The 18,657-nt window shown below is 36.7% G+C and overlaps 1 protein-coding gene across 11 annotated transcripts in view; it reads right to left on the bottom strand.

Moving 5' to 3' along the window:
* WDSUB1 (WD repeat, sterile alpha motif and U-box domain containing 1) overlaps window positions 1-18,657 on the bottom strand; it is a 46,639-nt gene that overhangs the window by 9,388 nt on the left and 18,594 nt on the right. For 10 of the 11 annotated variants that reach the window (XM_082691392.1, XM_082691393.1, XM_082691390.1 and 7 more), the window contains 5 exons: window positions 15,779-15,812; window positions 14,416-14,456; window positions 14,229-14,335; window positions 13,194-13,370; window positions 7,472-7,612 (listed from right to left, as the gene is read on the bottom strand). In XM_082691392.1, the coding sequence (XP_082547518.1) occupies window positions 7,472-7,612; window positions 13,194-13,370; window positions 14,229-14,335; window positions 14,416-14,456; window positions 15,779-15,812 (500 nt within the window). The remainder of the gene's footprint in view (window positions 1-7,471; window positions 7,613-13,193; window positions 13,371-14,228; window positions 14,336-14,415; window positions 14,457-15,778; window positions 15,813-18,657) is intronic. The other variant, XM_082691395.1, reaches the window with a different exon arrangement.

The following is an 18,657-nucleotide window of genomic DNA, read 5'->3' as shown; positions in this document are numbered from 1 at the left end:
AAAGAGACCAAGAACGGCGCCTGGGTGGCTCAGCTGGGTGTCTGCCTGCAGCACAGGACATAATCCCAGGGTCCTGAGACTGAGCCCCACGCTGGGCTCCCCGCTCAGTGGGGAGTCTGCTTGTCCCTCTTGTACTCACTCTCTCAAATAAGTAAAATCTTTTAAAAAAGAGACCAAGAAAATAATTACAACTTCAAATAGGCTTTTCATATTCTCTACTCTCCCTTTTACCATACTATTAGAGCATCTTATCATCTTTAACTGAATTCCCACAAGTGAATAAGTTTTCCTTCCCTGCTTGCAGATTGTTGGTTTCTTGGGTGGTGGTAGTGAATAAAATGTCAAATCAGTCTATGGAGGTAGGGGCAGGTTTCCTACTATATCAAGTCAGTTACACTGCCCATACTTCACATATACTTCAATATCAGCTTTTCATGGTATTATAAAATAGTGATTCTTTAACCAACAGTTTTCTGCTGGTAACAAATATTTGCCAAACAGGAAAAGCAGGAATTTGGATTGGATCTATAGCATTAATGATATATAAGGTTTCACACTGTTCTACTAAATGTCCTTTCAGAGCAGTAAGAGGGATTATCAGAGCTCCGAAGTAAAGACCCTTTCCCATCTCCACATACACAGTCTTTCATGTATAAATGAAAGGGCACAAAGCATTATTATAACTAATAACTAATAATAAAAATGACACTCCTGGCTCCTGGAAAAATTCAAGCATGAAATTTACTACAACTAGAGTTAGCTTACTTAAATCAAAGGTGTGGCTAGAAGAAAAATGACAATTTTTTACAAGTTTGCTTGTTTTTACTACTTTTTAAAATTGACTTGGTTTTAAATCCTTCCATAAAATTTTTTTATCCAAACAGTACCATTTGACTTTTGCTATAACCCAAGATACCGAGTGCATAAATCAAGAACTGTACCAGCAGGTAGTTCTAGTAGTTCTAGGAAATAAACAGTATTTAATAATTTAATATACTCTGGTGCACAGGTTCATTTCTTTGGTAAAACACCAAAGAAATGATATCTATTAAAAGATTTGTTTCTTAGACTTTCATTTCTGGTAATCAAGCCAATTAAACCCCCAAATATCTTGCTATATTATACTTAGATATGTGACTAAAAGAAACATCTTTTTACATGTATATCTGACTTCCAGGTTCAAGTGGCTTCACCCTTATGAAAGGTTCAGGTAGAAAATATAAGCTCACTGGCCTGGGCTCTGAATTTATTTTATCTTTGTTGAAGAAAAAAACTTGCTCAGTCCCCCTGTTGTCCTGGAAAATGGGCAAAGCAAGCCCAGCACCTCTCTGGAGCTATATGCCCTCTTCCTGCATGGGTAAGGAAGCTCCACAGGTACTACTTGATTGAGGATGCGGCACCTGGGTGGCTCAGTCGGTTAAGTATCTGCCTTCAGCTCAGGTCATGATCCCGGGGTCCTAGGATTGAGTCCCACGTGGGGCTCTCTGCTCCTCCATCAAATAAATAAATCTTAAAAACAAACAAACTTGGGGCACCTGGGTGGCTCAGTGGGTTAAAGCCTCTGCGTTTGGCTCAGGTCATGATCCCAGGGTCCTGGGATTGAACCCTGCATAGGGCTCTCTGCTCAGCAGGGAGCTTGCTTCCTCTTCTCTCTCTGCCTGCCTCTCTACATACTTGAAATCTCTGTCAAATAAATAAATAAAATCTTAAACAAACAAAAAACCTGACTGAAGGTGAATACTCAGACAACAAAGAGCAGATGCAGGACTGCACAAACCCCAGAAAATGCTAGCAGAATAACTGGGCAAAGTGTACAGGATCTGTTATTCTTTTAGAACTGCATGTGAATCTTGAAAGACACAGGCAGTACTAAACATAAGGCTAGGGAGCAACTAGAATTCTTACATACTCCGGGAGGGGTTATAAACTGCTTCAGCCACTCTGGGTAAACAGCTCTGGGTAACAGGCTGTACAGATCTAATCTCTGGAATATACCCAATAACAATGCACCTGTGTATTCACTAAAGAAAAAGATAAAAGTCCACAGCAGGCAGTAATGATAGAATAGATTGTTTGTAGTATATTTACACAGAAAGATTAATAAATTACTGTGCTGGATAAACAGCATGGATAAATCACACAAACTATGCTTAAGGCAAAAAGTGAGACCCCCAAAAGACATAGTTTATGATTCAATTTAGATAAGCTTAATCAGAAGAGCATTTTTATCCATCTATAATGTTAAAAGTTAGGCAATGTGTTACCCTTGGTGAAAGATTATGTGAAAATTCAAGATGTATACTGTTTGTTTTAAAAGGAGACTGAAAGAGGGGTTCCTGGGTGGCTCAAAGCCTCTGCCTTCAGGTCGGGTCATGATCCCGGGGTCCTGCGATCGAGCCCTGCATCGGGCTCTCTGCTCGGCGAGGAGCCTGCTTCCTCCTCTCTCTCTGCCTACCTCTCTGCCTACTTGTGATCTCTGTCAAATGGATAAATAAAATCTTGAAAAAATAAAGTAGACTGAAAGAAAAATACCATGCAATTATAAACAAAAAACAAGAGAATCAAGATTAAAACAAATGATACAATTCAACATAAAATATACTAACATGATGCCAACAAGAATATCTTAAAAGTAATAGAAAATGCAAACCTCCGAGAGAATACTCAGAAATCTAATTTGATGAAGTAACCTATTAAAAGCTCTATTTGAATTCGTAATTCAAATCTCCTACTAGGAGACTCTCCTACAAAGAAAACTCCAATATCTCTTATGAACACAGATATAAAAATATAAAATATATAAAAATATAAAAATATTAGCATATCAAATCCAGCAATAAGTGAAGAAGCCAAACCCTAGAGAGTCCACAAAAAAAAGTTCTAAAATCAATTCAGCAAAGTGGCAAGATACAAAATCAACATACAGAAATCAGCTGTGGTTCTATACACTGACAATGAAGAATCCAAAAGGAAATTAGGAAAATTCCATTTACAAACAGCATCAAAAAGATTTAAAGACTAACTTAAGGAAGGAGAGAAAAGACTTGTATGTTGAAACTATAGAACATCGCTATAAGAAATTAAAGACACAGAGGAAGGAAATTCTGTAGTCATGGGCTGGAAGACAATGGTTAAAATTCCCATACTACTCAAAGCAATTAAAGAGTCCATGGGAACTGTGATCCCCATCACAATTCCTCTCAAAATGCAAAAGACATTTTTTTGAAGGAATAGAAAAATCCATCCTACAATTCATATGGAATTGCAAGAGATCCTGAAGAACCAAAGCAATCTCAAAGAAAAAGTTATAAGACTCCCATTTCCTGATTTCAAAAGTTACTATATACGAAACCACAGTAACCAAAGTGGTGGTACGGCATAAAGGTAGCTATGCAGCCCAAGAGAATACGGAATTAACCCCCCAATATATAGCCTAGTGTTTTCAACAAGGGTGCCAAGACCATTCAATGGCGGAAGAACAGTCTCTTTAACAAATGGTGCTGGAAAAGTGGATATCTGCGTACAAAAGGATAAGTACGTGAGATATAAAAATTAACTCAAATAGAACAAAAACTCAAATGTAGAAACTAAAGCAATAAAACACTTAAAAGAAAACATAGGGGGAATGCTTCATGACACTGGATTTGCTAAGGATATCCTATGAATATGATCCCAAAAGCACATGCAATTTAAAAAAAAACTGGACTTCATCAAAATTAACTTTTGTGTATCAAAAGGCCCTATAACAGAGTGAAAAGGTAATCTGCGGAATGGGAGAAATACCTGTAAATCATATCTGATAAGGAATATCCAGAATATATAAAGAACTCCTACATCTCAATAACAACAACAACAACAAAAATTAAAAAATGGTAAAGGACTTAAATAGATATTTCTCCAAAGAAGATATAGAAAATGGACAATAAGTACCCAAGAAACTCAACATCCCAGTCACTAGGGGAAAGCAAATCAAAACCCAAATGAGATACCACCTATACCCATCAGGATGACTATTATAAAGCAAACAAAAAAATAATGAGTATGGGCAAGGATGTAGAAAAAGTGGAACCCCTGTGAACTGCTGGTAGGAATGTAAAATGGTGCAGCCACTGTGAAGGTAGTAGAGTGGTTCCTCAAGAAAATAAATACACAAGTACTATATGACCAGACAATTCAACTTCTGGGTATATACCCCAAGAGAACTGAAGGCAGGGACTTGAGCAGATATTTGTATACCCATATCCACAGTAGCATTATTCACTATAGCCAAAAGGTGGTAAAAAACAAAAAAACAAACAAAACTCACATGTCCACGGTTGGATGTATATACCAGGTATGGTATAAACATACAATGGAATATTTTCGGCCTTAAAAAGAAAAGCAATTGTGACACATGATACAATGTGGATGAATCCTGAAGACATTATGCCAAGTAAGTCAATAGAAAAGGACAAATATTGCATGACTCTCCTTATATGAGCTATCCAGAATAAATTCAATACCATTAAACTATATACTCAAAAACTGTTTAAATGATTTTATGTATTTGTATATTACCACAATAAAAAAAAATCAATGAATGTAATTTTGTTAGGCATAATAATGACCCACAAACATGTCTACTTCCTAATCCTGGAATCTTTGACTATATTAACACGGCAAAAGAGAATTAAGCTTGCCAAGGAACTGAGGTCACTAATCAGCTGATTTTAAGACAGGAAAGTATCTTACCATAGTTCTTGAAAGCAGAAGAGGAAGGGGAAAGTGAGTCAAAGAGATGCAATGTGATACAAGGAGATATTAGGTTTGACGCTGGAAAAAGGAGTCACTGTATTAGTTTCCTATTGCCTCTGTAACAAATTACTGCAAATTTAGTGACTTAATACAACTTATTATCTTAAAGTTCTGAAGATCAGAAATACGAAATCAGTTTCATTGCGTTAAAAATCAAGGTGTCGGCATGATGGTATTCTTTCTGAAGGCTCAAAGGGAGAATCTGTTTCCTGGTCTTTATTAGCTTCTAGAGGCTGCCTGAATTCCTGAGCTCATGGTCCTTATCGCTTCAACCTCTTCTGTTGTCACCTCTCCTCTGACCGACTCTCCTGCTTCCTTTGTTTCACTTACAAAGATCCTCATGATTACACTGGGTCTACCTGATAATACAGGGAACTCTTCCATCTCAAGATCCTTAATCGCATCTGCAAAGCCCTTTTGGCCATTTAACACTGATAGGCTCTGAGGCTCTAGGACACGGACATCCTCAGGGAGCCATCATTCTGCCTACCACAAGCGAGAACAGCCCTCAGCTTATAGTCGGCAAAAAAAGAGGGGCCTCAGTCCTAAAATCACAAGGCACTGGCCTCTACCAACAACCTAAAGGAGCAAGAAATGGATTCTTCCCTAGAGCCTTGAGCAAGGAACAGAACCTGCCAATACCTTGACTTTTGCCTGTGAGAATGTACTGGACCTCTGACCTACAGAAATGTTGCACTACTCATTTTGTGGTGATTTGTTATGACAGCAACAGGGAACTAACATAGTAATCTATCATACTAAAGGATAAAAGAGAAAAACCATCTGATTTCAGTGGATAAGCATTTTATATACTATCAGCAACGAGACAGAAGAGAACTTCTTTAACTTGATAGAAGGCAGCTTACGTCATGCTTAATGGAGAAAGACTGAACTGAACTGCGTTACTTCCCCCTTAAAAGCAGATTAAGGAATTCCCACCACTTCTTTTCAACACTGTATTGCAAATCCTGGCCAACATAACAAGAAACAGGACAAGAGGTAGGGGTGGAGGAAGGCACAGACTGGAAATACAAATGTCTACTTGCAGATAACATTATCATGTATGAAGAAAATCAAGTAAAAGGATCTATATTAGTATAATTACTAATAAAACTAAAGCAACACCACAGAATACAAAGTCAATCTATAGAATCAACTGTGAAATATCAAACAATGAAGAATTAGGAATTAAAATCTTTTTTCTAAAAATACTAAATACCTAAGGACAGTATTAGCAAAGTGTGTGCAAATCCTATACACTGAAACACAAAGCACTGCTAACAGAATGTAAACAAGACGTAAAAAAGAAAAGGGAAAGCTGTGTGATATTCATGAGTTGGAGCTGTCCATTCTGAATTATCAATAGATTAAACACCATTCTGATGAAAATTCTTTTATACTGAAAACTACAAAACACTGGAAAGAAGTAAAAGAAGATACAAATAAATGGAAAGGCATCCTATTCATGGATCGGAAGAGTTAATATTGTTAAATTGTCTGTACTTAACTAAAGTCATCTACAGTTTCAATACAATCTCCATCAAAATCCCAATGCCACTTTTTACAGGAATAGGAAAACCCATACTGAAAGTCATAAGCAAATCCCAAAGTATCCTAAAGAGCTAAAACAATCCTGAGAAATAACAAATAAAGCTGGAAGCCTTATACTTCCTGATTTCAAAACATATTACAGCTATAGTAATCAAAAAAGCATGGTACTTGCGTAAAGACAAACATACAGACCAATGGGACACAATAGCCCAGCAATAAACCCTCACATATGTAGTGAAATGCTCTTCAACAAGGGTGCCAAGACTACAAAATGGGGAAAGACCACACTTTTCAGATGTCCACTGAATATTCTAATGAAAATGATCAAAACCGCTCTTTTTCATGTTCACAAAATATTCTGATTGGTTAATTCTGCTTTGGGGCACACATGCCATAAAAATAACCCTAAGTAATGGGTAACAGAAAAAAAGAAATACCAAGATATCATTGCAATGCTATTTACAATATAAAGATTTCCACTATCTGGTACACATATGTGTTTGCAGGAGTCAAAATGTAGCATAGAGCCACAGTGGAATAAAAATGGAAAATTATGTAGCCTAAATTGGTATTTAGAAATGTATACTGTTTTACAGAAAAATTTTTAAAAACATAATATGGATTTACTGATTACAACTATGTAAAGTACATAGTTGTACTTTATGTCTGTTTGTATGTATGTCTGTGCCTACTGACAAAGGTTAGAAATTAATGTGGAAAGATACAATTTATAATCTTTAAGTCTTATTTCTATAAGGTTGTTTAAATTCATGATAAACAAAATAAACATAAGAGATCTCAACAGTCTATCTCAAAAACAGTATTTTACCTTGCATTCTTTTTTTTCTTTTTACCTTGCATTCTTGTAACCAAAAGCACCTTTCACAAGTAAAGCTTGTTAAACTTACCCCTTTGTCTCTAATCTCATCCAAACCTACTTCATCTAATTTTATTAATATATAATGTTCACTAGTTTACCTCGGATCAAAGGAGTTAAAAAAAACTACTTATGATCTGGAAGAGAGATTTTTTAAATTTTCCATATTTAAACATACTCCTGTGAAATACCTACATTATTTTTTCATTTGCACATTTGCCCTGAAACTTAGAAAAGCATCACACATACCTGATGCAATGACAGGATCTTTCATAAGCTCCCTAGTTATTGGGCAGAGAAACTCGTCAGGAATTCCAGAAGAAAGGGTTTTCACCTTTGTCCTGAGCTCTTCAATTTTCCTTAGAACTTTACTCCGCAGCCCTAGAGATTCTGGGGGGCGGGGGGAGATTCTGTTAGGGTGGGAGAAGCACTGGGTAACCTTTATGCAAGTCTCCAGCAAATAGATCGTATCTATTACAACCAAAAATCTTCAGACATACCGTTTTACCACACAGAACTGTTTTCTTTATAAAATCTTTAATCTTTGTAGTACAGAATACCGTGGGGCTAGAATAAATCAGCAACTAATGGAGAGTTTATTCTACATAACTTTATTCTGAAGACTGGAGAATTTCAGACTGTTGAATACTGATAAACTATATAAAATCAGAAAAGGTTCATTATTATTGGTTACTTTGTTTAAACAAAAAATTTCCTAACAGTTATTTTTAAAGATCTTCAATTTAATAATGTAAAAATTCCGTATTTAAAAAATTTCTGAAACTAGATATATTTGCTGATCTCATATGAAACACAATCATAAAAAAAGCTTATCTGTTTGTCTAAGACTATATACACACGTTTCACTCGTTCATATTTTTACTTTTATCAAGTTTTAAAAATTATTTTAAATTTTAATTTCAGGAAGTTTAGTATAATTTTAGGAGGTTTAATGTTATTAGCTGTTCACATTTTTATTTAAATATTTACTCATTTTGAGAGAAAAAGAGAGAGAATACAAGCACACATGGGTGGTAGGGGCAGAGGAAGAGGGAGAGAGAGAATCTTAAGCAGGCTCCACACCCAGTATGGAGTCCAACATGGGGCTTGATCTCATGACCGTGAGATCATACCTGAGCTAAAATGAAGAGTCAGACATTTAACCAACTGAACCACCAAGGTGCCCTAGAACTTTAAAATATTTCAGAATGATGTGGAAAAAATAAATGCCCTAGTCTATTTATTTAATAATTTATTCTGTTTGTTCAATTTACTAACTTTTAAAATCTTAAACATGAAACAAATTCCTTAATTTACTATATAGAATGTTAACATTAATGTCTCCATTCATAATAATGATTTTCCTAATTCTGCTATTAAACTACCACAGAAATTAAATTACATTTCAATTTTGGTTTGGACTGATAGTTCTGAAACTTATTTCACTGAAGTTTAAAATGATTCTAACTACTAACCCTGAGACTCATCCTTCAAAAACGATTTCAAACCATTAATTAAATCCAAAAATTTCTTATTCTTTATCAGAATATAATTCTATTGCTATTAATTGTTTTTACTATGCTGCTTTTATGTTTTCAAACACCCTCTGTTGAAATCCAAAATTACCGCTTTACACTGTCAAGTGCTTCTACATGATAAGGTAAAGATTTATTATGAGAGAGGAATGAGAAATCAACCAGTGAAGATGCTAAATGCAGCAGACCTTAAAAAAAAAAAAAAAAAAAAAAAAAAAAAAACCCCAAAACCCTATATTCTATCACCCACTTTAAGGAGGAAAGAGTAAATTATATAGGAAATAAGTTATTAGAGATACAAAAATGGCTTTCACAGTATGGCCTGAGAACACAACTATCTGACAAACCATCATTCTGTTAACTTTCTTAAAAAGCCATAAGATTCCAAGATATTTAAATACGTTCACATGCTATATTTACCATGTAAGGAAAGATAATACTGTACTTTAAAATGGTTTTAATTTTTTTGTTGTTATTTAACTCCTCATTATGAGTATCCTATTTTCCCAAGCTTTCCCATTAAGATTTTATTACAGTATGTTAATAGTAGTTTGTGGTATTATTATTATTATTTTTAAAGATTTTATTTATTTAAGAGGGAGAGAATGAGAGAGAGAAAGTGTGCGCGCACACTCGAGAAGGGTAAGGTCAGAGGGAGAGGCAGACTCCCCGCCAAGCAGGGAGCCCGATGCGGGACTCGATCCCGGGACTCTGGGATCATGACCTGAACTGAAGGCAGTCTGTTAACCAACTGAGCCACCCAGGCGCCCTGTGGTATTATTTTTATTAGAGCGTGACACTAAGACTTCAAACTATTTTTGATAAGATCTAGTAACCAGAATATATCAACAACTCCTACAACTCAACAATAAAAAGACAAATAAATCAATTTAAAAAGAGCAAAGCATCTAAACAGATATTTCTGCAAAGAAGATCTATAAATGGCCAATCGGCACTTGAAAAGATGCTCTATATCATTAGGTAAGTACATATCCAAACCATGATCTAGTACCACTTCACATGTTGTCTAATCAAGACAACAGGTAATAACACGTGTTGAAAAGGAGGTGAAGAAACTGGAAACCTCACACACTGAAGTACTTACACATACAAAACATGGACGAAACTTGAAAGCACTACGTTACCTAAAAGAAGCCAGATATAAAGGGCACCCACTAATGGTTCCACTTAAAAGAAATGTCCAAAACAGGCCAACCCATAAAGACAAAGTAGATTAGTAGTTGCCAGGGCTAGAAAAAGACAATGAGGTTCTTTTTTAAAAAAATATTTTATTTATTTATTTGACAGAAAGAGACAGTAGGGGAGCAGAAGGCAGAGGGAGAGAGAGAAGCAGGCTCCCCACCAAGCAAGGAGCCTGACATGGGACTCAAACCCAGGACCCTGGGATCAGGACCCAAGCTGAAGGCAGCCACTCCGCCCACTGAGCCACTCAAGTGCCCTGAGAACAAGGTTCTTTTGAGGGGATAAAAATGTTCTGGGGGCGCCTTGGTGGCTCAGTGGGTTAAGCCTCTGCCTTTGGCTCAAGTCATGATCCTAGGGGTCCTGGGATCGAGCCCCACAACAGGCGCTCTGCTCCATGGGAAGCCTGCTTCCCCCCTCTCTGTGCCTGCCTCTTTGCCTACTTAAGATCTCTGTCAAATAAATAAAATCTTAAAAAAAAAAAAGTTCTGAAATTAGATGACTCTGCTCAGCGGGAAGCCTGCTTCTCCCTCTGCCAGTCCCCCTGCTTGTGCTCTCTCTGATAAATAAAAAATCTTAAAAAAAAAAAAAAAAAACTCTCTCCCCTCCCATCACACGTGCTCTCTTTAAAAAAAAAAAAAAAAGGTCCTGTGCTTATGGATTGCAAGACTTAATATTAAGATGACAATAATCACCAAATTAACTCACAAGAGTCAATATAATTCATACCAGAATAGGTGGCTTTTTAAGGAGGACACTTGTGATGAGCATTAAGTATTGTATGGGAAGTGCTGGATCACTATACTGTACACCCTGAAACTAATATTACACTGCATGCTAACTGGAATTTAAATTAAAACTTAAAAAAAATTTATGGGGCACATGGGTGGCTCAGTGGGTTAAAGCCTCTGCCTTTGGCTCAGGTCATGATCCCAGGACCTTGGAATCAAGCCCCACATCAGCTCTCTGCTCAGTGGGGAGCCTGCCTCTCTGCTTACTTGTGATCTCTGTCAAATAAATAAATAAAATCTTTTTTAAAAAATTTAAAAATTTAAAATTTTCAAAAGTCAGGTGCCCCCCCCCCCTTTTTTTAAACAGAAACTGACAAGTTGATTCCAAAATTCATATGGAAATGCAAGGAACCCAGAGTAGCAAAATAAATCTTGGAGAGAAAAAAAAAAGATGGAGGACATACGCTTTTCAATTTTAATGCCCACTACAGGGTGCCTTGGTGGCTCAGTCAGTTAAGCATCTGCCTTCAGCTCAGGTCACTATCCCAGGGGGTCCTGGGATTGAGTCCCATTTCAGGCTTCCTGGTCAGGGAGGAGTCTGTTCCTCCCTCTCCCCCTGTGCCTTCCCCAGCTTGTGCTCACTCTCACTCACTCTTTCCTCTCAAATAAATAAATAAAATCTTAAAACAAAACCTACTACAAAGCCACAGTAATTAACACAGTGTGGGGGTGCCTACGTGGCTCCGTCAATTAAGTGTCCAAAAGGAAATATTTACAAATCATATGTCTGTTAAGTCTTATATCCAAATTTATATAAACAATAAAAAAGAAAATCCAGTTCTTCAAATGGCCAAAGGATCTTGATAGACATTTCTACAAAGATCTACAAATAGCTAACAAGCACATGGAAACATGTTCAATATCACCAGTCACCAGGAAATGTACGTTGAAACCAGAATAAGAAACCACTAGGAAGGCTGTAATTAAAACAAGTGTTGAGGAGGACACAGAAAAACTGAGATCTTCCTATAGAGCTGGTAAGAACGGAAAAGAGCCAGCTTTGAAAAGAGCCCAGCAGTCTTTCAAATGTCAGCACTGAGTTACTACATGACCCACCAGTTCCACTCCTAATTATATACCCAGGAAAACTGGAAACATTACCCCACAAAAACTTGTATGCAAACGTTCAGGGCAGCATTATTTGTAATGGCTAAATTGGAAGCATTCTAAATTCAATCAATGGATAAATGGATAAGCAAAAAGTGATAAATCCATAGAGTTAAAACAGTCATAAAAAGAAATGAAGTATTGGGGCGCCTGGGTGGCTCAGTGGTTTGGGCTGCTGCCTTCGGCTCGGGTCATGATCTCAGGGTCCTGGGATCGAGCCCCGCATCGGGCTCCCTGCTCCGCAGGAAGCCTGCTTCCCTCTCTCTCTCTCTCTCTGCCTGCCTCTCTGCCTACTTGTGATCTCTGTCTGTCAAATAAACAAATAAAATCTTTAAAAAAAAAAAAAAAGAAAAAAGAAATGAAGTATTAACTATATGCTACGGCATGGATGAATCTTGAAAACATGCTAAGCAGGAGGTCAGACAAGGCCACATATTGTATGATCCACTCTATGAAATGTCAAGAGGAGGCAAATCCTTCGAGACAGAATGCAGGTTCATGGCTGCCAGGGGCTAGAGAGAAAGGGAAAGAGGAGTGACTGCTCATGGCCATGAGGTTTCTTTCTGAATATATTAAATGTTCTGGAATTAGGCAGTGGCGATGGCTGTACAACTCTATGGATATACTAAAAGTCACTCCACTGTACACTTACAAAAGAGTGAGTTTTATCTCAAATTTTAAAATATATACATTTTTAAAATTAGTTACATGGTCGCTTTAATGAAACACTACATAACATTTCTTTTCCATAATCTAATAAAAATATACTGTCCTTCCCTACAAAGATATATATTGGAATAATTACTATGCCAGAATATTAAGAGGACTATTAATACAATTAAAACGAATCTCAAAGTAAATTATTAAGTCACTTTTTTTTTTTTTTAAAGATTTTATTTATTTATTTGTCAGAGAGAGAGCGAGAGCGAGCACAGGCAGAATGGAAGGCAGAGTCAGAGGGAGAAGCAGGCTCCCCGTGGAGCAAGGAGCCCGACGTGGGACCCGATCCCAGGACGCTGGGATCATGACCTGAGCCGAAGGCAGCTGCTCAACCAACTGAGCCACCCAGGCGTCCCTATTAAGTCACTTTTAAGGCCACCTACCTTGGGACTTCTGGGGTGGCTCAGTTGGTTAAGCATCTGCCTTCTGCTCAGGTCATGATCTCAGGGTCCTGGGATTGAGGCCTGCATCGGGCTCTCTGCTCAGCAGGGAGCCTGCTTCTCCCTCTCCCTCTACCTGCCTCTCTGCCTAATTTTATGCTCTCTCTGTCCAATAAATAAATAAGATCTTGGGAAAAAGAAAAAAAAAAAAAGACTGCCTATCTTCCACTAATCTTACCAATTTTCAAATCATCAGCCAGACTTTCTTTGGTGAGATTCAACAGTTCTCTTCCATCAATGTTATTCATTTTGAAAATACCAACAAGGTCACTTAAACCTTGTGCACAAAGCCACACTGAGACATCTTCCTCTGACCAATCTTCAGTAAACTTCACTTGATCTTCCATGCTCCTTGCTTTTAAAAACAAATCGACAAACAAAAAGGCAGGTAAAATAACAATAAAGAAAAGTACTTCCTTCATAAATATCCCAGGAATTAAAAAGTAAATGAAATTTCCTTAAATCTGTTTTGCCACTTTAATATTCTTTTAAGAAATTAAAAAAAAATCAAATGACACTATGTATAATTATAGCATTATTTAATGCTATATTAAATACTCTTCATTTGAAACTTTTTCTTTTCACTCCAGAAAAATAATTCTTTTTTATTATATAAAACTCATGTCTGAGCGCTGGGATGGCTCCATCATTTAAGGGCTGGCTCAGGTCTTGACCTCAGGTCATGAGTTCAAGCCTGTATCAGGCTCCATGCTGCACGCAGAGCCTACTGTAAACAAAACAAAACAAATACCAAAAACCTCCTATCAGCAAGAGTACTCGATGTGCTCTACCATCTGAATATCAGCACCACTATTTCTTAAATTCTGGCAGTGATAAAAATAAAACTCCTAAATTATGTATCAACATTATTTGATGAGGCCAAAAATAAAATAAGCAAGTTTAAAACTGTGATTTCTATTTTTTCCCAGGCTGTATTTTCCTGAAAAAATAGTATGCAGCGCAAATGAATAGCTTACAAAACTATGGGAGGTATGATATCCATGAATGTGCACCAAAAAGCACTTACCAACAGTTTTAACACAGGCCAACTACTTTAAACACTGGCTTCTCTAAAATTATTTTTAAATTATATTAAATTTGGGTGTATACTTTATCCTGAGGAAAAAGGAGAATAATTTGCCAAAAAATTATGGAATTTAAAATTTTAGTGATGAGTGGGTTGAAATGGGTTAAATACGATGCCCTTACTAACCTTGGCAAGGTGTCTCCAGATCAAACTGCCAGATGTTCACTGTTTTGTCCATTGAACCAGTAGCAAGTAAAGGAGTACTGGGTGCAAAGGCACAACTTGTGACATACCTAGTTAACAAAAACAACTATTATACATCCTCAGACTAATTTTTTAATTATATTAATGCAAAATGAGGTTAAGATCAGACCTGGTGTGCTGAGTCAATGTGTGAAGTATACTCTCAGTATTCTGAAAAACAGTAAAAACAGCTTTATATTTACTTGAGCAAGAGTAGAGTTACTGACATAAATGGTTTATATGCTGTGTTTTAATATTATTATTAGTCACATATGTAAGCTAACACTTTACCCAACAGAAAGAGGACAGCATCTATAACTAATAATATTATCAAGTACTTACTTCACTCCTTCTCAATAGTTAGCACTGTTGCCTGCTGACTATCTTCCTAGAAATTTAGTGTAAAACACTCTCGGCTTTTGCTGACTTACTTGAATTTACTCATAGTAACCTGAAACATCTGTTACAGGAAATGATCTGTATTTTCGCTAGGACATTTGACTTGCATCCACTGCAGAACCAGTGAGTAGAAATTAGTCACTTAGATTCTGAGTATACTTAGCTGGCCATCTAGCATCTAGACATATTTATTTCATTAATTTTTAAAAAGTGAAGTATAATTAATATACAGTATTATATTCATTTCAGGTGTACAATTAGTTGTATTTAACTGAGACTCATACATATTTAATGGAGAAAATTTAATGTTATAGCTATTCTTGTAAAATCTCATGACAATTTCTTAAGAAACATTCAGGATCTACTTCACTCAGTTTGAGGATTCTTGCCCATCTCCTGCCAGAGTGCTCAAGTGATTTGAACTTTATATGTGGAGGACTAACATAGATTCCTTGCTTGACCCACTACACTTGGATGATTTACATCTGTTTCATTTGCTGGCACAGCTGCGGCCTGAACTCATCATTATAAGGCTCCATTCAACATTCTCCATTCTCTCTTGGAGAGTATTTTCATCAACCACATCTTCACTTATAATATAAAACATGCATTTTTCTTCATATTTGTGCAACCCTGGTCTTTATTCAGATGGGTCTATCAAAACCTCGCATTTTCCCAAGTCCATTAAATCCTACTCTTCCTTATACTCTAAACCCAGCCAGAACTCTGCCGGCAGTACGCCACTTTCAGCTTACACTAGTGTACTTCCACAATCCAGGGTAAACATTTATCCTTTGCTATTATGGAAACCTATAAAAATTTAAGAATAATCAATTTGAAATGATATTTTGTTCTTTTGGATATAGGTGCTCTATAAATCTATCAATTTTCTTTGATCAGATTAAACATCTGTCTTGTCCCAGAACCTGTATCTTAACCTATGTAACTATCTTACCATTTCTTAAAATGTATACTCTTAGGCACTCGAAAAAAGGATACATTTTGTTTATCTTGCCGAATTAAATTTTTAGTTCAGTAGCCTAATAAACGTATTTTACACACATCACACACACAAAAAATTCTGAAATACTTACAGTATCATATATTATGACAGACTTATCCACTGATCTTTAAAAGAAAAAGGAAATTATGGATGAGAAGTTCTATAAACACATAGTACAGCATTTATTAATTAGTATTTTTAAATCATTTAAGTAACTTTTTTAGAAAAGATTGAGATATTGATATGCAAACTTTTAAAAAAGATTTTATTTATTTATTTGACAGAGATCACAAGTAGGCAGAGAAGCAGGCAGAGACAGAGAGAGAGAGAGAGGGAAGCAGGCTCCATACTGAGCAGACATGCAGGGCTCGATCCCAGGACCCTGAGATCATGACCTGAACCGAAGGCAGAGGCTTATTAACCCACTGAGCCACGCAGGTGCCCTGTAAACATTTATTTTTAAGAGATTTTATTTATTTGAGAGAGAGAATGCACGTGCATAAATTGAGGGGGCAGCAGGTGAAGCAGACTCCCCACTGAGTGGGGAGCCCAATACAATGGGGGGCTTGATCCCATGACCCTGAGATCATGACCAGAGCTGAAGTCCAACACTTAGCTGACTGAGCCACCCAGGTGCCCCTGTTGTGCAAATATTTAGAATTCAGCCTCTTCTTGTTCCTATGTATGACATTTTATTCAAAAAACTACATGCCATATATGAAATTTATATGAAAATTATGAACTTCAATAAACAGTCACATATGCTATTTATACCATCTAGCCATAAAAAGAGTAAGTATTTATGATGTATAAATAAGACACAATCCCATATCGGGTTAATAACTCAAAGGGAACACCCACTACAAGGGAAAGCTATTATAGTTGATCCTTGAACAATGCAAGGATTCAGGGCATTGAGCCCCTTCCCTATGTGGTTGAAAATCCTTGTATAACTTCTGACTCTCCGAAAACCTGACTACTACTAAGCCTCCTGTTGACTGGAAGCCTTACCAATAACGAGCAATCAATTAACACATATTTTGTATGTTATATATATTCAATATTGTCTACTTACAATAAAGCTAGAGAAAATCTTAAAATCTTAAGAAAAAATACTGTACTGTATCAAAAAATCTGCATATAAGTAAGCCCACGCAGTTCAAACCTATGTTGTTCAAGGGTCAACAGTACTTGTTTCTTGGGTTTGGTTTCAGACAGCACTATTCTTTATCAATGATATGGCCATGGCTTAATTACTAATCTCTCTCTCTACACACACACACACACACACACACACACACACACACATCTTGTGACTCCTTTTTTTGAACATTATAATTCTAAATTTGATATGAACTCTACATGATTTTTTTTAATGATATAAAAACCAAAACCCTAACTCATCCTAATACTGTAACACTTGAAGAGATGGATCACCATTAGTAATCTTTACGAGCACCGTATACTGCAAAGACAGAAATTAGGGCAATAAGCAAGGTCCACTATGGGAACAGCAAGCAATAAGGCCAAAAACAGACTAGAACAAAACAAAACAAAAAAAAAAAAAAAAGAAAAGAAAAGAAAAGAACACAAAGCACCCAAGAAATTTGGACAGTCTGGTAGGCAATAGAGAGCCAACTCTGATGGCAATAGAACAGGGCCACTTGCTATGGAGGTATAAAAATGAATCCGAGAAACAAAAGGCCAAAGATGAAGAATTCCTAAAAGTCTAATGAATCCAGGCAAGAAGAATGGAAATCATAAACGAAGATCTGTGAACTCTGGGAGATAAAAAAGTTTGTCAACTCACCACCTATAGTCTCTAATTTGGTCATGGGATTCAAAGAAAAGATATAATAGGATTTGATAACGGATTAGACTTGGGGGAAGGAAATTAGGCTTTGAGAAAAAAAATAGTTTTTAATATTTGAGGTTGGAGTTTGAAAGACTAGAAGAATAACAGAGCCACTGTAAACAGACACAAAATAAAATACTATGAAACCACTCAAACAATATAAAACTTCAAAATATTTCCTAAATTGAACCTGAACCAACACCACACAAGAAGTCCAACTGTTTCGTTATACATTTCCTGCCTACTTCATGTAAATCTTACCCCAACTTTTCAGTATCCACATTCCATCACAGTCTGCCCTGTTGCTCTAACCCCACATTTCCTTATAAAGGAGGCATTAGTATACACGCCTTTTGATACTCCATTTCTTCAGTTCTGTGGCACTCTAAAACCTCAACACTGCTCATTCAAGACTGTAAGTATGTCAATTATATCTACATTGATACTGGGAGAGAGCAACAACACATATGTTATGTGGCTGATACGGAAGAGCGTATAACCATAGACTCATGGGTGATCCATGATACTACAGTAACTAACATTGGGCAGCCACCTAAAGCATTTTGGTCTAAACTAGCTTTATACAATAGCCAAAAAGCTAATCAGGGTTGCCTGGGTGGCTCAGTTGTTAAGGGTCTGCTCTCAGCTCAGATCCCAGAGTCCTGAGCTCCACATTGGGCTCACTGCTCATTGGGGACCCAGCTTCTCTCCCTCTCCCCTGCTTGTGCTCCCTCTCTCACTGAGTCTCTCTGTCAAGAAAATAAATAAAATCTTTAAAAAAAAAAAAAAGAGAGAGAGAGAGAGAAGAGGCTAATCAAATGAAATTACCAACATTTCTTTAGGGCAAGTGTATTCCTAAGGTTTAAAGATTTATTTTGCACTTCAGTGTTTTCATTTTAAATATATCTACCTATGTTTCTTCTCATTCAGAAAGTATTTGCAGCCTCTTACAAAGATGTAGCGAAAACAAGGTAAAAATTATCTGAGAGACTAGAGAGGAAGACAATACCAAGACGAAGTGGACAAGAGAAATGAAGGTTAAAATTTAGTGTCCAACGGGTGCCTGGAGAGGCTCAGTCGGTTACATGTCAGACTCTTGATGATAGCTCAGGTCA

This window comes from Mustela nivalis (genome assembly GCF_964662115.1).
Source record: "Mustela nivalis genome assembly, chromosome: 11".
In the NCBI taxonomy this organism is placed as follows: Eukaryota; Metazoa; Chordata; class Mammalia; order Carnivora; family Mustelidae; genus Mustela; species Mustela nivalis.
This window is presented reverse-complemented; position numbering and strand designations above follow the sequence as displayed.